This window comes from Miniopterus schreibersii, assembly GCF_964146895.1.
Source record: "Miniopterus schreibersii genome assembly, chromosome: 20".
Taxonomy (NCBI): Eukaryota; Metazoa; Chordata; class Mammalia; order Chiroptera; family Miniopteridae; genus Miniopterus; species Miniopterus schreibersii.
Window position 1 is genome coordinate 952126 of NC_138122.1, and position 22030 is coordinate 974155.

Genomic DNA, 22030 nt, shown 5'->3' on the forward strand with positions numbered 1-22030 from the left:
CACTGTAAACCCGGAAGTAAATGCTTCAGTTTTCGAACTGCCTCAGAAGTTGAACATGCCATGTGGCTTCCACTGAGTATAAGACCCTGAGGCCTAGCTGTCAGCTGTTGATCCCTCGGTTTTTGAACGTTTCAGAACTTGTACAATCTTCCAAACAGATTGTATTTGAAAACCGAGGTACCACTGTAATGTCCTCCTGTGAGCTGTTCTCCCTTCTCCCTCAGGACTGTGCCCTGCAGGAGATATGTGGGGGCTCAGTGAGCTGAACTGGCCCCTTTCTTGTTGGGGGGGGGTGCTCCTAGCCTGCAGGAGAAGTAGACATGCTCTGCCCCTCCTTTCCAAGATCTGGTTGGCTGATTGCATGGGTCACACTAATTTCAAACTCTACACAATGTAGACATAAATCCCAGCTTTTGCTGGTCTGTCTCCCCAGTGCAAGCCAGGAAAGTGGACGCCTGTTCAGCAGTCAACAACTCAAAAATGCACAAAGCAACACACAAGCAGAGAATCCTCCCTGCAAGGTCCCACCTCCCCCATGCGTAGGCACCATGTAAGAGAGGTCACAAAGTCATTCCCATGCAGCTCCCCTGCACAGCTGATCTCAGTAAAGCTGGGGCAGCTCTTTGTGTGCTATCCATGCACCCCTCAGGGAAGGTCAGAAATCCCAGATTTTCCCCACAGGGAGCTCAGGTGGCTGGAGACCTGCTCCACCCCACAGGCATCTCTATTCCATCTCTGGTGGCGGAAGCGCTCTCTTCCCCTTCCCTTGCCACACAGATTAAATGCTCTCTGGGGTTCTTCACAGTGCCTTACAGGAAGCCAGAGGGTCCCTGCATGTGGCTGCTCAGTGCAGCCCTCTGGCCCCTTTCTATTCGGGAGCCATACGCTGTTGAACTGCCTTTCCTATGGTCAGTACCCAGTGTGAAAGATGCCTGTCATGACCGCCATTAGAAGCTTTGTTTCCCTCCTTGCAGGCACACTGTTCCCCTGAGTCCCTCTGCCCTCCACATGGGGCTCTCCTTCCCTTCTCCTTTGCTCTGGGTTTGAGATCCCAGCTTTTGGAGGCCAGGTCCACACTCCCAAGGGGAGGGAGCTTTGCAGCTGCTAGCCCTAGGGCCTCAGAGGCCAGCACAGGCTTCAAGGGGGAGGGGGAATCCCCCTTTCTATACCCAAAACTCTCTTAGCAGACTCTATGATGTTTCTTCAGTGCTCCCTACTCGAAATATGTACACTCAGGTATATTTCTCTGGTTTTTCCAAGTTGGTCACACAGTATTTTAGCAGTAAATTGAGTCTGTGGCTGTGAGCAAGTGCTCTCTGCTTTTTGTCAAAGTGCCACCATCTTCCCACACCTATGCTCTTTATAATGTACTGCTGAATTTGGTTTGCTAATATTTTGTTGAGGATTTTTGCATCTGTGTTCATCGGGGATATTGACCTATAATTGTCTTTCTTCATAGTGTCTTTATCTGGTTTTGGAATTAAAATATTGCTGGCCACGTAAAATGTTCTTGGGTGTTTTCCCTCCTCTTGAATTTTTTGGAATAGTTTGAGAAAGATAGGTATAAGTTATTTTTTGAATGTTTGGTAAAATTCACCTGTGAAGCCACCTGGTCCAGGACTTTTGTTTCTTGGGAGGTTTTTAATTTATTTTATTATTGCTTTGATTTCATTAGTTGTATTTGGGTTGTTCAGATTTTCTGTTTCTTCTTTATTCAGTTTTGGAAGATTGTATGTTTTCCAGGAATTTATTTGTTTCTTCCAGATTGTTTAATTTGTTGGCATATAGTTTTTCATAATATTTTCTTACAATCCTTTGTATTTCTGTTGTGTCAGTGTTACTTCACCTCTTTCATATTTGATTTTATTTATTTGGATTCTTTCTCTTGTTTTCTTCATAAGTCTGGTTAAAGGTTTGTCAGTTTTATTTATCTTTTCTGATAATCAGCTCTTGGTTTCATTGATCTTTTGTATTGTTTGTTTACACTACATTTTGTTTAATTTCGCTCTGGTCTTTATACTTTTTTCCTTCAATTCACTTTGGGCCTTGTTTGTTGTTCTTTCTCTATTTCCTGTTGGTGTAAATTTAGATTTTATATTTGAAATTTTTCTTGTTTCTTCAGGTAGGCCTGTAATGCTTGAATTTCCCTCTTAAGACTGCTTTCACAGTGTCCCATAAATTTTGAGTAGTTGTGTTTCCATTTCAATTTGACTCAAGGTATCTTTTGATTTCTTCCCTGATCTCATTGTTAACCCATTCATAGTTTAGTAACATGTTATTTAGCCTCCATGAGTTGTGTGTGTTTATCAGTTTTTTCTTTTAACTGATTTCTAATTTCACATAACTATGGTTAGAGAAGATGCTTTATATGATTTCAATCTTCTTAAATTTATTTATGTGTCCTAACGTGGTCTTTTCTGGAAAATATTTCATGTGCACTTAAAAAGAATGTATATTCTGCTGCTTTGGGATGAAGTGTTCTAAACATTCCAATTAAATCCATCTGGTCTAACGTGTCAGTTAAGACCTCTGTTTCCTTGTCAATTTTCTGTCTGGATGATCTATCCATTGATGTTAATAGGGTGTTAAAGTCTCTTACTGTCAATCTCTCTTTATGTCCATCAATATTTGCTTTATATATTTTGGTACACCTACACTGGGTGTGTAAATGTTTAGAAGAATTATATGTTTTTGCTTTATTAATCCTTTATTATTAAGAAATGTCTTTCTTTGTCTCTTATTACACCTTGTAAAGTATATTTTGTCTGATACAAGTATTGCTATCCCAGCTTTTGTTTTGTTTTCATTTGCATGAAATATTTTTTCATCTCTTTACATTCAAGTTGTTTGCTCTTTTCATTCTTAGGTAGGTATATGTAGATAGCATATATTTGGGTCCTGTATTGTTATCAGTTCAGCCATTTGTTATTTTTGATTGGAGCATTTAGTTTAGCTCACTTTCTGTTTTTTTTAATTTTGAAGGGAATTCCTTTTATTTTTTTTCTCTTTATTTTATTTTTCCATCACCACTTATCCCCCTATACCCTCTACTGCCTCCAACCGCCCCCTTACCCCAGCTATCACCACACTGTTGTCCATGTCCATGAGTTCTTTCTCTCTTTTTTCTTTGCTCAACCCCTCCACCCCCAAACAACCCCTGCAACAGAGCTGCCTGCCTGCTCTCTATCTGTGAGTTTGTCTCTATTTTGCTTGTTAGTTCAGTTTCCACATAGTTAGATTCCACATATGAGTGAGGTCATATGGTACTTGTCTTCCTCTGACTGGCTCATTTCACTTATGTTCACTTATAATGCTCTCCAGGTCCATCCAGGCTGCAACAAAAGATACAATTTCCTTCTTTTTATGGCTGAGTAGTGTTCCATGGTGTAGATGTAGCACAGTCGTTTTATCCACTCATCTACTGATGGGCACTGGGCTGCTTCCAAATGTTGGCTACTGTAATAACACAGCAGTGAACACGGGGGGCACGTATCCTTTTGAATAGTGTTTCGGGATTCTCTGGATAAATTCCCAGAAGTGGAGTTGCTGTGTCGTAAGGCGGCTCCACTTTTAATTTTATTTTATCCTTGCCCAAGTATATTTTATCCACTGGTTTTGAAAAGAGTGAAAGGAAGGGGGGGGGGAGGGGAGAAGGGAGAGAGAGAGAGAAAGAGAAACATTGATGTGAAAAAGAAACATCAACTGGTTGCCACCCACACATACCATGACCAGGTCCTGGGATTGAACCTACAGCCCTGTTGGTGCCCTGATCTGCAACCTTCAAACCTGCAACCTTCCCGTGCACTGGATAATGCTCTAACCCACTGAGCCACACTGGCTAGGCAGATTTCTAATTTTTTGAGGTAACTCCTACTGCTTTCCACAGTGGCTGCACCAGTCTGCATTCCCACCAGCAGTGTGCAAGGGTTCTTTTTTCTCCACACCCTCACAAGCACTTTTCTGTTGATTTATTGATTTAGCCATTCTGACAGGTGTGAGGTGATATTTCATTGTGGTTTTAATTTCCATTTCTCTTATGATTAGTGACACTAAGCATCTTTTCATATGTCTCTTGGCCATCTGTGTGTCCCATTTGGAGAAGTGACTCTTCAGGTCTCTTGCCCATTTTTTATTCGGATTGTGGTTGGTTGTTTTTTTTTTTTTGGTTGAGTTTTATAAGTTCTTTATAAATTTTGGATATTAACCCCTTATCAGATGTGTTGGTGAATATGTTCTGCCATTCAGTGGTTGTCTTTTCATTTTGTTGACAGTTTCCTTTGCTGTGCAAAAAACTTTAAAAAAAAATCTTTATTTCAGGGAAAGGAAGGGAGAGGGAGAGAGAGAGAGAAAGATCAATGATGAGAGAGTCATTGATCGGCTGCCTCCTGCACACCCCGTACTGGGGCTCAAGCCTGCAACCTGGGCATGTGCCCTGACTGGGAATCAAAACTCGATCTCCTGGATCATAGGTGGATGTTCAACTGCTGAGCCATGACAGCCAGGCTATGCAAAAAACTTTTTGGTTTGATGTAGTCCCATTTTTTAATTTTTTCTTTTGTTTCCCTTGTCCACGGAGATATATCAGAAATAAAATATTGCTATTAGAAGTGTCTGAGATTTTACTGCCTGTTTTCTTTTAGGATTTTTATAGTTTTGAGTCAGACATTTAAGCCTTTAATCCGTTTTGAGTGTATTCTTTTGTGTGGTGTAAGAAGGTGGTCTAATTTCTTTTTTTATCTGTCCAATTTTCCCAGCACCTGTTATTGAATAGACTATCTTTACCCATTGTATGATTTTGCCTCATTTGTCAAATATTAATTGACTATAAAGCTGTGGATTTATTTCTGGGATCTCTGTTCTTTTCCATAAATCAATTTGTCTGTTTTTATGACAGTACCATGCTGTTTTGATTACTATGTCCTTGTAGTGTAGTTTGACATTGGGCAGCATGATTCCTTCAACTTTGTTCTTCAGTCTCAAGATCGCTGTCTCTATTTGGGTTCTTTTGTGGTTCCATATAAATTTTTGAAATATTTTCTCTACTTCTGTGAAATACGCCATTGATATCTTGATAGGAATTGCATCGAACCTGTAGATTGCTTTGGGTAGTGTGGATATTTTAATGATGTTAATTATTCATATCCATGAACATGGTATATGCTTCCACTGATTTGTATCTTCTTCAGTTTCTTTCTTTAGTGTCTTATATTTTTCTGAGCACAAGTCTTTAAAATCATTGGTTAAATTTACTCCTAAGTATTTTTTTAAATTTTGCAGCAATTGTGAATGGGATTGTTTTTTGGTATCCATTTCTGATAGTTCATTATTGGTGTATAAAATTGCAGCTGATTCCTAGATGTTTATTTTGTATCCTGCTACTTTACTGAATTCATTTACCAATTCTAGTAGTTTTTGGAGGAATCTTTAGGGTTCTATATGTACAGTATGATGTCATCTCCGACTAATGACAGTTTTACTTCTTCATTTCCAATTAGAATGCCTTTTATTTCTTCTTTCTGATTGCTGTGGCTCAGACTTCCACTACTATGTTGGCTAAGAGTGGTGAAAGCAGACATCCCTGTCTTGTTCCCAATCATAAGTGGAACATTTGTAGTTTTTGCCCATTGAGTTTGAAGCTGGCTGTGGGCTTGTCATACATGGTCGTTAATACATTGAGGTATGTTCCCTCTATTCCCACTTTGCTGAGAGTTTTTATCGTAAATGGGTGCTCTTTTTATCAAATGTTTTCCTGCATCTGTTGACATGATCATGTGGTTTGTAGCCTTCATTTTGTTTATGTGGTGTATCAGATTAATTGATCTGCAGATATTTTACCAACCTTGCATCCCCTGATAAAACCCCACTTGATCATGGTGTATGATCTTTTTTAAAAAATTGATTGATCGATTGATTGATTGATTGATTGGAGCAGGGGGAGGGAGAGAGGTTGATTTGTTGTTCCACTTATTTATGTATTCATTGGTTGATTCTTGTATGTGCCCTCACTGGGGATCAAATGCACAACCTTGGAGTATCAGGGTGATGCTCTAACCAACTGAGCTACCTGGCTAGAGCTGATTTTTTAAAATATGTTTTTTACTGATTTCAGAGGAAGGGAGAGGGAGAGAGAGTTAAAAACATCAATGTTGAGAGAGAATCATTCATCAGCTGCCTCCAGCATGTCCCCTAATGGGGATCAAGCTACAACTCGGTCACATGCCCTGACCTGGAATCGAATTGTGACCTTCTGGTTCATGGGTCGATGCTCAACCACTGAGCTACTCCATCTGGGCTGATCTTTTTAATGTATTGCTGGATTCAGTTTGCTAATATTTTGTCAAGGATTTTAGCATCTATGTTTGTTAATCAGAGATATTGGCCTGCCTATACATTCTTTCTTTGTTGTGTTTTATCTGGTTTTAGAATTAGGATAATGCTGGCCTCATAAAATGAACTTTGGAGTCTTGTCTATCTTGAATTTTTTTGAATAGTTTGAGAAGGATAGGTTTTAACTCTTCTTTGAATATTTGGTAAAATTCACCTGTAAAATCATCTGGTCCAGGGCTTTTGTTTGTTGTGAGTTTTTTTTAATTACTGCTTCATTTCACTAGTTGTAACCTGTCTCTTCAAATTCTATGATTATTCCTGATTTAGTTTTAGAAGGTTGTATGTTTCAAAACGGAATTTGTCCATTTGGCCCTGATTTTCTGATTTGTTGGCATATAGTGGTTCATAATATTTTCTTACAATCCTTTCCATTTCTTTGGTGTCAGTTTTTATTTTTCCTCTTTCATTTCTGATTTTATTTATTTGGTTCATCTCTTTTTTCCCCCTTGATGAGTCTGGTTAAAGATTTGTCAATCTTGTTTATCTTTTCAAAGAACCAGCTCTTGGTTTCGTTGACCTTTTGTATTGGTTTTTTAGATTCTAATTCATTTATTTCTACTCTGATCTTTATTATTTCCTTCCTTCTACTCACTCTAGACTTTGTTGTTCTTCAAGTTCCCTTAAGTGTAAAAGTTACATGGTTTATTTGAGCTTGTCCATGTTTCTTGAGATAGGTGTATAATGCTATGAATTTCCCTCTTAGGACTGCTTTCCTTGTGTCCCACAGATTTTGAATCATTGTTTTTTCATTTTAATTTGTTTCAAGATATCTTCTGATTTTGTTTCTATGTATTAGGTAGTTCTGCTATGACTCCTAGTCTTGGCAGGGTGGCTTTATGTAGTAGGTGGTAGGACCCAGTGGTGCAGTCTCCCTGATGACCTGAGCTGGGCGCTCTAATATCCCTTGTGTGTTATGTGGGTCCTCCTGTTGTAATTGAGTCTTGATTGCTGTTGGCCCATTTGTGTGTGGGATCGACCCTCAGGCTGGTTGACAGTGAGGCTCAACCTCCAACACAGCATACAAGCTGCTGTGTAGGTGCTGACCACATGGAGTAGAATTCGCCTCAGTAGGGATGGTGCCTATTGATATCTCCCTGTGGATATGCTGCTTGTGAAGCTTATTGGATCCTACTCTGCTATTGTCTGAAGCTGGGTGTATTGGTTCTGGGCCTATGTGGAGGGACTCTGGTGTAGGCCAATTTCAGATGCTGTCTGTGACTGGCCCTGGACAACTTGTTTGGAGCTATCAACCATCCACAACTTGTGTAACCTCTGCTGGACCTAGGTGCATGTGAAAAGGACCAAGCTATGTATCCAGAGATCTGCTTCTAGTTCATTTTCATTTAAAATAATTATCGATTGCTTGTAGTTATTGCCATTTTAGTCATTGTTTTCTGATTTTTTGTTGTTCTTCTCTGTTTCTTTCTTATTCTTTTGTGCTCTTCTTTTGTATGTTGATGACTTTCTGTGGTGTTGTATTTGGATTATTTTCTTTTTAGTTCTTGTATATCTCTTGCAGATTTTTGATTTGTGGTTATCTCTGCTTCATATATGCCAAGCTATGTTTTTAGCCATCTATTTTAACATAATGTTTGCTTACATTTGAAGACATTCTGAAATTATTACCCTTTTTACTCACTCCCTCCATGTTTATATTTTTGTAGTTATTATTCTTTTTGTGTGTATCTTTTAATTTACTGTTGTAATTACACATGATCTTCTTAGTTTTGCTTTTTAACCTCTGTACTAGCTTTATAATTGTTTGATTCACTGCTTTTATTATGTGTTTGCCATTGTAAGTGAGAGGTTTTTCCTTTGGAATATTTTCGTATTCATATTTTCTATCTCTTTTTCTTCTTCTTCTTAACATTTATTGTAATACTAGTTTGGTGATGATGAAATCCTTTAGCTTTTTCTGGTCTGGGAAACTCTTATTTCTCTATCAATTCTAAGTCATAGCCTTGTTGGGTAGAGTAATCTTGGTTGTAGGTCCTGCTTTTCATCACATTGACTGTTTTGTGCGAATCTCTTCTGGCCTGCAATGTTTTTGTTGAGAAATCAGCTGACAGTCTTATAGGAGCTCCTTTGTAGGTAACTAACTGCTTTTCTCTTTCTGCTCTTAAAATTCTCTCTTTGTCTTTAACCTTTGGTATTTTAATTATATGTTTCCTGGTGTGGGTCCCTTTGGGTTCATCTTATTTCGGACTCACTGCACTTCCTGGGCTTTTATGGTGCCCCAATGATGCAGATATTATCTTAGAGGTCCCTTAAACTGTCCTCACTTTTTAAAAATTCTTTTTTCAAATTGCTGTAATACTGATTGTTTTTTGCTTGCTTGTCTTTCAGATTGCTGGTTTGATCCTCCACTTCATCTAATCTACTGTTGATTCCATCTAATGGATTCTTAATTTCTGTTATTCTTCATTTCTGACATTTCTTTTCTACGGTTTCTATTTACTTGTATTAGTTTCACTGAGTTCATTTATTCTTTTCTTAAGTTCATTGAGCATCATAACCATTGTTTTGAACTCTGTACCTGGTAGGCTGTGAGTTTTGTTCTGTTCTTTCACTTGGGACATTTTCTTTGTCTCCTTATTTTGGCTACCTCCCTGTGTTTGTTTCTACAAATCTGGTAAATCTGCTTCATCTCCCAGTCTTGGCAGAATGTTTTTATGTAATAGGTTTCTCATGTGGCCTAATGGTGCAAGTCCATAGTCACCTGACCTGGGTGTTCCATGGTGTCCCTTGTGTGGGTTGTGTGTGCCCTCCTGTTAGTTGACCCTTGATTGCTGTTAGCCTGTCATTGGGTGGGATTGACTCTATGGCTGAGTTGCTGTGAGGACTGGCTGTGACAAGAGCAGACAAGCTGTTGTGTGGGATTCACCTTAGTGGGATTCTGGTTCCTGTTAAGTCCCACACTTTGGGTGTGTATTTGTTGAGCTACTTGGGTGCTGCTCTAATGTGGTCTGAAATTGGCCACTGGGTATGTTGGTTCTGGGGCCTTCTTGCTATGGGGTGGGGTCTCAGAGAATGACTGGGGTGTGATGAGCTAGCAGTGTTAGCCAGGTTAATGGAGACTCAGATTTGGTACCTGCCATTCATTTGGGGGTAGGACTCAACATAGGAACAATGGTGAGTCCTCCCCCCAAATGGTGAGTGCCTGGCACAGCAGGCACTTTAGCCCCAGAGAGAGTTGCCCCTTCAGCCCTTTCCCTGAAGTAGGACAGTTCAGTTCCTCCCCATATGTCCCACATGCTTTTTGAGCTTTTGTCCCTTTGCTAGAGCTTAGCATGTGTTTTCTTGAGCAAGTGAATCTGTGCTCTGCTTGGGCCCTTTAAGAGGAAGGCAGGATGGAGTCTTAGCTGATTTTCATAGTCAGACGTTGTGGGGACTCCTCTTCCTGGCACTGGTGCTCTGGGCTGAAGAACCCAGTGTAGGGGTGGAACCCCTCACTCCTCAGGGGAGACTTCCACAACCAAGATATACCTGCTGATTCTTAACCGTCACACAGTATGGGACCAGTCAATTTCATGTCTCCACCCCTCCTTCCAGTCTCAACATGGCTCTTCTTTATATTCTTAGTTATAGGACATCTGTTCAGCTAGTCTTAAGGTGGTTCTCAAAGACGGTTGTTCTATAACTTAGACGTAATTTTGATGAGAAATGGTGAGCACAGCATGTATCTATTCTGCCATCTGGACTGGAATCAGGAAGTGCCCTGCAAGACATTATCTTCAATTTAGAGATAGCAAACTGAGAGTGTGGGAGGTTAGTAGTGCTCCTCAAGGTGGCACATATATCATGCCAAGGCTGGATTGAAATGCAGTTGGCATTATCCCAAAGCTTCCCTTTCATGGAACATCAGTGTTTCTTAGATCTCTCACTTCAGTCACATAGACACGAGGTGCTTGCAACAGAAATAAATTAGAAGTAACCTAGATACAAGAAAAAAGTTTGGAGTGTTGAGCATTGTGAAATGTTAAAATGGTTCATCATAAGGTTTGGTTAGCACTTTCTTTTGACATATTTAGGGTCTGAAGGGCCAGTTTATTATGCTTGGGTGAATTTAAACGGCATCCTTAAAATGGAACTGGTACTTGTTAGAATAATGTTTCCCAAATATACGTGCTCTTCGCCCAGTTCCTCTTACAGCTGCGCATTCGGGCTGGCTGTGAGTAGTTCCCCAGTCCGGCCGTAACGGTTCCCACATTCTCGACTGAAACCGGTGAGGACTCGGCCGCCGTGGTGCGGCCGCTGCCGGGAGCGGGACGGGCGCGTCTGGCGCCGTCCCGCCGCTCGGGGGCGCGGTGGAGGAACAGCGCCGCCTCTCTTGCAGCCCAAGCAGCTCTTCTGGAACAGCGACTGCACGCGGCGCTGCCGCTGCTTCCGCCGCAACCTGATCCAGTGCGACCCGCGCCAGTGCAAGTCGGGCGAGGAGTGCGCGCTGCGCCACGGCGTGCGGGGCTGCTTCAGCACGCGCACCTCCTACTGCCTGGCGGCCGGCGGCGGCGTCTTCCGCACCTTCGACGGCGCCTTCCTGCGCTTCCCCGCCAACTGCGCCTTCGTGCTCTCCACCATCTGCCAGAAGCTGCCCGACATCTCCTTCCAGCTCATCATCAACTTCGACAAGTGGTCGGCGCCCAACCTCACCGTCATCTCGCCCGTCTACTTCTACATCAACGAGGAGCAGATCCTCATCAGCGACCGCAACACTGTCAAGGTGACGGCGGGCGGGCGGCTGCCCCGAGGACCGGGCGGGGTCGTGGGTCGTGGCCTCCCGTGCGCCACGCACAGGGAACCAGATGCAGGAGTAGAGTGCAGAGGTCCCGCAGGGCGAGACGGGCCCCGCCGGGCCTCGCTCTCCATCGGTTTCCGACAGCATCTCACTTGGTTTTATGAGCCTTTAAAATTATTCTTGGCGCTGCCCACCTGCACCAAGACATGCTCTTTCATCTCTGCCACCTTTTCCAGAAGCTGAGGGAAGGCAAGCAGTTGCCTGAAAACACAGGTATCTGAATAAAAACCTGAAGGAGGCTGCCCTGCTGCTAGAGGGCCCATGACGGCATGCCACCTGCAGGAAAGCACAGGCTGATGTGCTGAATTTCTCACGGGTCAACTCTTCCCTAGGACAGCTGCCTGGTTTCTTGTGGATCTTAGACATGTGTATAAATAAATACATGGATGGCCTCCCCACCCCCCCGTAAGGAGCATGCCTCCCTGACTCAGGTTCCTGCACCTCTTCCCCAGGAGAAGGGACTCTGTGCTGATGAGCTGCTGGCAGCGACTCCCAGCCTCTCGGTTAAACCAGGCCGCTCGCCGCAGGGAGACCTGAAGGATGGAGTCAGACCTCAGCGCTCTGATTACAGCTAGGGAGGGACAGATAGACCAGGACATATGCGTGAACATTTTGTGGAGGAATTGAGTGTTTTTGTGTATATCTGCTTCCCATCATTAGCTTACGTAATTGAGCGTATCTTTATTTTAACAATCATCAAATAGCTTGGTATCCAGAGTTAGGCAAAAGACTGGCTGTATTTTACAAGCTTAAAAGGAAGAGTTTGAATTATATTGGCTTTTAACTGCAGTGAAAGCTTCTACTGTTTTTTGACATCCCAATTCCTTTTGCAAATTGGCCCACATGGACACAACTGCATTGGTTCAGAATCCAGGAGCTAGAAAGGGAAAGTGACCACCTAACAGCAAAACTGACCTTGTTGTGGAATAAAATACCCCGAGGTAACAAAATAGTAAAGAATCATATTTTTTAAAAGGCTTCTGATTTTTTAAGAAATAAAATTTACTAATAACCTGCAGGTGGAAAAAAAGTATTTTGTAAGTATAAGAAAAGCATGGTATGTCCTGTCCTAGGGACTAAGAAGAAACTGTTAGAAAGCAGGAAAATGAATGCAGAAAGCACTGTGCCTCTCAGCTCTCTGGTGTGGACCTCCTGCTGGAGCATTAACAGCAAGAAAACAATAAAGATAGCAGGAATCCTCAGATTCATTTTAACCATGTTAGACACTCCTCAGTACAGGATTGATTTCATTTTCAGTAATTGGTTTATGCTTGGGAAAGTTTTATACAAAAACCCAGCCATTTGCTGTGGGTCATATTTTTCTAATGTTTTCTTACCTCTCTGCCTTCATATTTTGCTTCCTTAGGGGGAACAGTAAGATGAGTGAGTGTCCTTGAACTCTGCAGCAGGGGTCAGCAAACTACAGGATTTAGCCAAATTTACTTGCTTCCTGTTTTTGTAAATAAAACTTTATTGGAACACAGCCTCAGTGACATTTTGTCTATGGGCTGCTTTCCTGCCAAGAGGTTAGAATTGAGTAGCAATAGAGATCATAAAATATTAACTCTGGCCCTTTACAGTAAACATTTGCCAACCTCTGCTCTAAGGGTCATCTACTTTTACTTTCTTCAATAGGTGAATGGCACACAAGTGAATGTCCCATTTATAACTGGGTTGGCAACCAAAATCTACAGCAGTGAGGGGTTCCTGGTGATTGACACCAGCCCTGACATCCAGATATACTACAATGGCTTCAATGTCATAAAAATCAGCATCAGTGAGAGGCTGCAGAACAAAGTGTGTGGCCTCTGTGGCAACTTCAATGGAGACTTAACTGATGACTATGTGACCTTGCGGGGAAAGCCAGTGGTGAGCAGTGTGGTGCTGGCCCAGAGCTGGAAAACCAACGGCATGCAAAAGAGGTGAGAATTTTAGCCACTAGGCTCATGGCCCAAATCCTCCCACTTCCGTGGGTGGTGTTCATAAAAAATGCATTTTCCATAACATTATTTTCCTCTCCTGCAAAGAGCTGAGCCAAAAGTCTATGGAGTTTTCATGATACAGAGACATATCAGAGGCCTCAGTAATTTCTTGAATGGTAGAGGAAGAAACTGGGCTTAGGTGGTATAACTCTAAATTTTCATGCCATTCAGCCCTCAGCTAAACAGCCGAGTCTGCACAGGCTTCAAATTCTGAAGCCTTCCCCAGCTGCCCAGCTGGGCCCTGAGTCCCTGTTGGGGTGGGATTCAGAGCTGACTCAGGAGAAAAAGGGCTACCCCTTGCCCCCCAGGGCTGGGTCCCATTGTGTGTTTGTGACTTTTACTAGGCTTGGTTGTGGTTGTGCAGGTAGAAGTTGGTGGGAGTAAAAAAAATCCTTTTTAAATATAGAAGTCATCAAGGTTATTGTCAGGCCCTAACTGTCCAACTTAGATAGAATGAGCTATAAAAAGTTATTTCATATGTGTTTAATTTAGGACCCTTCTGGGCTGCTAAATTATAGTCCCACCTTTCCGGATCTACAGATACTCTTCTCTTACCCAACATTATTTTGTCTGTACAATGGCTCGACCCCCTTGTGCTTTAACGTGCCAAACATCAGCTAAATATCCAGATGTGGAAATGAAGCTTCAAACCCTTTTTGACCCTTCTGCAGGTAAACTGAAATAGACAATCCTTTTAATTACGGGGTTCAGAGCTGGAAAGAACCTTGGGCAATATCTTGTCCAGTCTCTTTCTTTTCTGGCTGAAATGGAGACCAGAGCAGAACGATTTACATGAGGACGCCCTATAAGAGCCGGGTCAGATTCCAGAATTCCTAATTTCATGCTCTCTCTAAAATATCACTTTTTCAGCTCACAGTTAGAAACTGACAGCTTTGGACATTTAAGCTATTCCGAGGCTTCCAAAGATGAGCAAGGTTCAGCTCCTCCTGAGGAATTATGACTCTGTTTGAGCTTCCTTTGCCTTCCTTCTTTTATAAATGCTTTCAGCCTGACATCAGTCTTCTTGTGAAGGCTTTGCTCCTGCTCTCTAATAGCTAAACTGGAACTGGTTTAGAAGCTTCTGTACTCTCTTCCAAATCTTTAATTCTACCCACTGCCATTACTATTATAGTAGTTATTGTTATTTGTTATATCAATACTTGTTTATGGTTATTGTATCAATTATATCAGTCAATTATATCAAAGGTTAATAATTGTTATGTCAATATTTACCTTTTGTCTGACACTTGGCTACCAATTCATTATTTTATTTTATGCTCACTTTTCACAGTGATATTAACAATTGAAATTACCTAACTTTTCCAAGGTCTCATAGCCAATTAGTGTTGGAGTCAGTGTAGTGCATTGACTTCTTGGTTAGCAAAAGAGGTAACAGACATAGCCTTCCCTTTCACGGGCGATCTCAGATGGCTGTCTTTGCGTCACCTGGTCTGACCCGACTTCTTGCCCCCAGCTGCAACGAGCTGCAGTTCTCCCAGTACGCGGCCCTGTGTGATAATGTTCACATCCAGAAGATGCAGGGCGACGGCTACTGCCTGAAGCTCACGGACATGAAGGGCTTCTTCCAGCCCTGCTACGGGCTGCTTGACCCCCTGCCCTTCTATGAGTCCTGTTACCTGGACGGCTGCTATAACCACAAGAAGTTCCAGCTGTGCGGCTCCCTGGCCGCCTACGGAGAGTCCTGCCGTTCCTTTGGGATCCTCAGCACTGAGTGGATTGAGAAGGAGAATTGCTGTAAGAGAATTATTTTATTTCTGCAGATTATTTTCTAAGTTAAAATAACAGCTTTTTTGCCCGGCTGGGCGTGGTTCAGTGGTTGAATGTCGACCTGGGATCGAGGTGATCGGGGTTTGATTCCCGGTCAGGGCGCATGCCTGGGTTGCGGGCTCGATCCCCAGTTAGGGGCATGCAGGAAGCAGCTGATCACTGACTCTCTCATCATTGATGTTTCTATCTCTCTCCCTCTCCTTTCCTCTCTCTGAAATCAATAAAGATATATTTTTTTAAAAAGAATAGCTTTGCCAGTTGCATTGCTTTGTCTCATTTGGCTGGCTGGTCGCCATAGAGCTGCTTCCGGGGTTGGAATATTAAGATGGTGAGCTGCCAGCAGAGCCTCCCTCACCTGTAGCTCCTGTCCAGTTGTAGAATTTGGAACATCACCTTGGGAAGATGAGGCTCTCTGGGTTGAGTGAGTACCTGTTTAGTGACTTATGAGGTAGAGGGACAGAGTCTGGGGCACCCACTTGATCACCAGCTCCTTTGATGCGGGTCAGAGCCCACACCAGAAAGGGAGTGTATGTGGCAAGTTGAGTTGGAATTGAACTGGCTGAACCTGCCTGGGTGAAAGGAAGCTGAGGTTAGAATTATAAAGGGATTTTATGTATATATTAGTGATAAAGACCTATGGATTCTTATATTTTTTCTGTACTAAACATTATTTGATGTATATCCATTATTCTCTTTATTTTCTTACCATGTTAATCATATACATGGAACAAATCTGTATTATATAAACATATAGAAATTTGCCACAGACATATATGTGTGTCTAAATACATAAGTGGTCACTCTGTCCCACCAATGTTGTATGATATGGTGTCCAACAGAATGTGTGCATGTCCCCTAACACGTACCACCAACCCGATGCGCACACAGGTGCCACCGTGAAAACTGGCCCACTCCAAGGCTGCGCATGCTCCTTGGGAAACCTGAAGATTTAACCTGACCAAGTATTGGAATACAGTTTGTTCCAAACCAGAAACAAAGTAGCGGATTAAAATATGCATTCAGTGATTTCAGAATTTCTTAAAATTACTAGTCTCTTTTGGAGATGAACAGAAATGCTTTGTTCGATAACTTTAATATGTTGTGTTAACAAGCAATACTTTAATTTTAAAATTAACTGTTTTAAACTTTTAAAATTGTTTGGAAGTTTTAAGAAAACATTGGTTTTTGCTTTTAACCTCAGAAGCTCCTCTGAATAGGGCATATCTTATTTGCCACTTGGCAGATGGGCCTCCACATTTTAGGGCAGGTTTTTTCTTCCTGTGGCTGTAGCCTCAGCACCTTCTTCCTCTTATGCTCTGGGCTGTGTTCGTGTTGTGTTCATTAACTGTAACACCTACTGAGGGCTGCTGTGTGCTTGGCATTGTGTGAGGGACTGAGCATACTGGGCCAGTGAACAGGCCTTTTAAATGATGCTGAGGCTTTCCTTCAGTCTCCAGGATTCAGACAAGGCGATGTGAGGCCGCCACTGTACCCCACCGGTTACAGTTAGGGACTTCTCAGGGAGCAGCTGCACCAGGAGAGGTGTCTGCAGCTCTGGGACGGCTCCATCTCTGTTTCATTGTCATTGTTACACTCACACTGGGATGGACAGTTGTTGTTTCTCTTTCATTTTTAAATATGTCTTTATTGATTTCAGAGAGAGGAAGGGAGAGGGAAAGAGATAGAAACATCAACGATGAATCATTGCTTGTCTGCCTCCTGCACGCCCCCACTGGGGATCGAGCCTGAAACCTGGGCATGTGCTCTGACCATGAATCAAACCATATCCTCTGGCCTCAGAGGTCCGTGCTCACCCACTGAGCCACACCAGCCGGGCTGGACAGCTGTTTCTTTAGCTCTCACTGTCATGTACCAGGATGAACAGAAGAAGTATTACATCTGGGTAGGGAGAGAGATTCTTTAAAGAAGTGTCTCAAAGGAAAGTATCTGAATTAGTGATTTCAGACTAAGTCATTAGTGAACTTGAGGGTGGCCTGTGGACCCCTCTGCTGCAGAAATGTTCATGTGATAATGGTGACAGTTCACATACATTTATATTTTACTTATAGTTTTACCCTCTTGGCAAAACAGTACCATTAACCTGAGTCAATGCTTGTGAGTTGTGTGTAAGTTTTTGGTTTATCTGTTTTTATACAATTAAATAGAAGCTTATGGGAAAGGTGGACCATGAATCAAAAAGACTAAGAAATCTTGGTTTAAGGGAACTTACTGGCCCTAAAATTGTCTTTCTTGAAAGATATTTGTTAAGCACCTGCTATGGGGTGACTGGGTGTTGGGAATATAGAAATAAATGACTCAGGAAGATTCGATCCTGGTGTATGTTGGCAGTTGAGGTTACCTGTGCATCCCATTTACCACTTAGCTCCACCTGGGCATAACCTGGGGCAAATTTCAGCTGTGAAATGGGATTACAATTCTTAGCTCACAGAGCATCTGTGAGGGTTGGAGGAGACAATGCAACTAAAGCATTAAGCACAGTGTCGGGCCCATAGCAGGGGCCCAGTTTCTAGCTGTTGTCAGTATTTTCTGGAAGGTTGCCCTATATGTTAATTGGTGGCTGCTCTCTGACCATCCAGTTCCATTCAAGTGGCAAATCCAGAGTGTAACCACATGCTACTGTGTGTTGGTGTGAAAATCAAGTTGTGTGTGTTTCTGTTTGTTTTCCTTTTTAGCAGGAGTGGTTGAAGATCCCTGTGTGGGGGCAGACTGTCCCAACCGAACCTGTGAGCTGGACAATGGAGGAGAGCTGTGTGGTTGCATCGAGCCGCCCCCCTATGGAAACAGTGAGTGACACCTGCCACCCCACCCCTGCCACCCAAACAGGCCCAATGGGAGAGGCCTGGCAGCCACGTAGGAAAGCTCCAGGACTGCAGCCCATATGTCTCACACTGTAGGTTAGAAACCAAAATAGCAAAGCTTTGCCCATTATTTAATCAGAACAAGGAAGCCACCTGGCCACTTCAGAGTGGGCTAGTGTTCACTTCCTCAGAGCACTGTGCAGTACATCATAACAAAAATGTGTGCGTAGTGGCATCAGCCACTCCATCGGGCCACGTTCAACATTAGAGAGCTCCAAAATGCTCTTCAGGACTTACAGGGAAGTAAGGACGTTTGACGAAAACCTGAAAGGATCAGGGCAAGAGTGCCAGGGGCTGTAACACGCTTTACAGCAGCTTTACCTGGCCCCAGGTTTAGGTGGGTCCCAAAGAAACAACTGAAATGTGTGAAGCAGACTAACCATGTGGACTCCAAGTCCTGCCCTGACTACAGTCCTGCAGTCAGAGCACACCCCGGATGTCTCGGGAAGGCAGCTGCCTTGCCTCCCAGCTCCCCACCCCCGCCTGAACCAAGGAACTGGAAGGCACCTGCTAAATTAACGTGAGACTGCGAAAGCCAAATGGACTCAGGCTCCAGAGAGGGGACAGCATGTGCTGTTCAGTGCTTCATCTGAGCAGATAAGATGTTTCTCTATTCTCTACATGTGCTTATGTACTCACAGAGAATGTCAATTGGTGCATCACTGGGTCAAAGACAAGCTCCTAGTGCTCACCAGGGATTAAGCTGGGGCCTCGGGTGGCCTGGCCAGTGCTGCTCTCACTTGGGCCAGTTTCCTTAGCCAAGCTCCAGAGAGCCAGATGCAGTGCAAAGCTTATGGAAAAGCAGCTACCACCAAAGTGGGGGGAAGCTCTGGGTGTACAAAGAAAAGACATTTCATTAGTATTTTCTTCTTTTAAAAAAGGCTCTACAGTGTACCGGTTATTGCTTTGAATGCATTCATGTACTCATTTGATTTGAGCAAAGCTGAGTTGGAAATGCCACAGCCATTGTGCAGATTATCAGCCTTTTCCAAAGGAAACTGCAATGGATGCCTCACCCCGACCTCTGCAGCAAGGCCAACCCCCACTCACTTGACTTTCGTAATAACTGTTCCCACAGACTCACATGACATCATTGACGCAGAGGTGACCTGCAAGGCGTCCCAGATGGAAGTGTCCATATCTAAGTGCAAACTCTTCCAGCTTGGCTTTGAGAGAGAGGGTGTGAGGATCAATGACAGACAGTGCACTGGCATCGAAGGGGAGGACTTTATCTCCTTTCAGATCAACAACACCAAAGGGAATTGTGGAAACATTGTACAGGTGAGACACTGGGACCAGAAGGAGCACCTGGCAGAGGTTCTAACTGTCCAGGTGTTTGCACATTGATTGTCCTTAAAACCAACTTCAGGGTGGTCCTATTAGAAGTATCCTCCTTGGAAAACAGCAGAAGACATGTAGGAAATGAAAGACATAGGGACAGTGAGTACTTAGTGCTCAGGGACTGACGGCTGGAAGAGCACAAGAGGTGACAGGCTTCTTTCCCTGGTTTGCTCTGCCTGCTGTCATCCTTTGTCCTGGGTGTTGACAAAATGTTGTCCCCTCTCTTACCCTGCGGTGGTTGTTATAGGTAAACACAGCGGGTTTAGCATTTCAGGGATGAGCATGTCCCAGACTCCGTTTAAGAGAAATGCAGCAGGGCCTCACCTTTTGGTGTCAGATTATCCAGTTCTCAGCCTAGCAAAGCCTCTCCTCTTCCTCCTGCTGTTGGTGTCTATGTTTGTTGTTGTTTTGGCTTTTTGATAACTTTTTATCAACACTTTGATCAGGGAGAAAAGGAGTACAGTGAAGCCACGTTTGTTCAGTTTGGTACTGGGAGCATGCCTGGTAAAGACTTGGCAGAGGAGAGATTTCCAATTAAGAGTTGAAAAAGACGACTTATATTACCTCCTGATGGCAGCATTTCATGCTGCCCCTGCTCGGACTCCCAGAGAGACTGGGGCTGTTTGTAGTTAGAATTCATGACATCACCCTCTGTGGGCGTCCGAGGTTGTCAGACTGAAGGATGCTGTTGACATCGATTGTAATACTTTTTTAGTAAACGCTGGGGTAGCTCCATACTGATTTATACTGGCCTCCGGGGTGTGTATGAAATGAAGCCATTTCTCCACTTTCAGAGCATGGATTTGAAATGCAAGCCACACCCTCACTCCCAGGTTTAATGCTCTCTGACCTCCCTTTGCTCTGCAGTCTAATGGCACTCATATCATGTATAAGAACACAATCTGGATAGAAAGTGCCAACAACACTGGCAACATCATCACCAGGGACAGGACAATCAACGTGGAGTTTTCATGTGCTTACGAGCTGGATATCAAGATCTCCTTAGACTCTGTTGTGAAGCCCATGCTAAGGTAAAGAGTTGGCGGGCTGTGAACATTGCTTGTCTGTTTGCTGACAGTTAAGGTTAGCATAATCAAAATTGCTAGCTTTTGTCTTTGAAGCACTAGGGGAAAATAATTCATAGGTAAACATCTGCATCTTACTTTCTGCCTTAGACTAGCCCTATTCAACAAAACTTTCTATAATGATGGAAATGTTCTACATCTGTACTCTCCAATGCAATATCTATATGTGGCTATTGGCCCTGGAAGTGTGGCTGGGGTTGCTGAGGAATTGCATTTTGACTTAATATAATTTTAATTGCCACATGTGGCTAATGGGTACCATTTTGGACAGTGCAGCCTTAGACTTGACTACTATCTGCTTTGCCTTCTCTCTGTATTTTCAGCTAGGTAATGGTAGGTAACTTAATAAATATAATTGTTTGGGGTTCCCTGCCTCATGATTTTTTCCCTCTTAGTGTCATTAACCTGACAGTTCCAACCCAAGAAGGCAGCTTCACCACCAAGATGGCGCTCTACAAGAATGCCTCCTACAAGCATCCCTATCGCCAGGGCGAAGTGGTGTTGACAACGCGAGATGTGCTGTATGTTGGGGTCTTTGTGGTTGGAGCTGATGCCACACATTTGATCCTGACGCTGAACAAATGTTATGCCACACCCTCCCGCGACAGCAATGACAAACTCCGGTACTTCATCATTGAGGAAGGGTGCGTAGCCTCCACCAAGGATGGTCTCGGAGCCTTCACTATAATATTAGTCTACACCACTTTTTGGAGAAGGGAGTAGGAACTGATATTTGTTGACTACCTACAGGGCCAGCATTTTGCATCCATGAACTGTCAAATTCTCGTTACAACCTATAAGATTGATGTCAGAAGCCTTTCTTTATGGTGAGAAGGCTTAGGCTTAGTGAGAGCAAGCAATTTGCTCAAAGTCACAGCAATTTACTGTTAAATCCAGCAATTTACTGCTAGATCCCCAAGTCCATACGGCATTAACTACAAATATATTCTCAATGTGATCAAAGAGAGGATTCTATCCTGCCTACTTTAAATTTCAACTTGAGAGAAATGTGGATCATCTGCAAATGAAAGAATGTAATGAGAATAACTAAAGATGACTAGGACATCTATTAAAATTATAAAATAATTACAATGATAGGCGATCAAATCAAAGAGTTTCTTTTTACTCTCCACTATATACCCAGCACCTAGTATATTTTCTGAAATATAGTGGTTATGAAACAAAATTTATTGAATGAATAAAGAAGAAAAGACTACAGATCAAACAACAATAATGATAATTATCTTTATTTTTTTTAAAAACAGTGTCAAAGCAGTGTTTTTTAATTCTTTTAAATTAGTGTTTACTAATTTTTTTAAGTTTTATTGCAAACATAATTTATATGTAATAAAATGTACTTGCTTTAAGTGTAAAATTCAACGATTTTTAGTAAATTTACAAGAGTGGAACCATCACCATAATCTAATTTTAGAACATTTCCCTAATACAGTAATTCTTATAGCAGATGACTGATTAATCAAATATTTTTCTATTAGATGTGGTAGAGACCAATTCAAAGTAGCTTATGCAAAAAACAAGGCATTTAATAATCACAAAAACAAAATCCAGGAGTGGATGTGGCCTCGGGGATGACCGGATCCAGGGGGCCAGATGCTGTCACAGTCTCCTTCCCTCGCTCTGTCCCTTGTCTTTGTCTGTCTCTGTGTCTCTGGTTAACCTTGTTAGACACTGGCAATCCTGGACTCCCATCCCTACAGCATTGATCCAACCCCATTTCAGGGGCTCCCAGGAAGGAACCAGGTGAGCCTTCTT

At 42.7% G+C, this 22030-nt stretch overlaps 1 protein-coding gene across 1 annotated transcript in view; it reads left to right on the forward strand.

Moving 5' to 3' along the window:
• TECTA (tectorin alpha) overlaps positions 1–22030 on the forward strand; it is a gene marked incomplete at both ends in the record, with an annotated part of 117270 nt that overhangs the window by 87470 nt on the left and 7770 nt on the right. Inside the window, 7 exons of the mRNA XM_081122727.1 lie at positions 10724–11107; positions 12818–13104; positions 14639–14919; positions 17646–17756; positions 18910–19112; positions 20040–20203; positions 20653–20901. Coding sequence (XP_080978853.1) covers positions 10724–11107; positions 12818–13104; positions 14639–14919; positions 17646–17756; positions 18910–19112; positions 20040–20203; positions 20653–20901 — 1679 coding nt within the window. The remainder of the gene's footprint in view (positions 1–10723; positions 11108–12817; positions 13105–14638; positions 14920–17645; positions 17757–18909; positions 19113–20039; positions 20204–20652; positions 20902–22030) is intronic.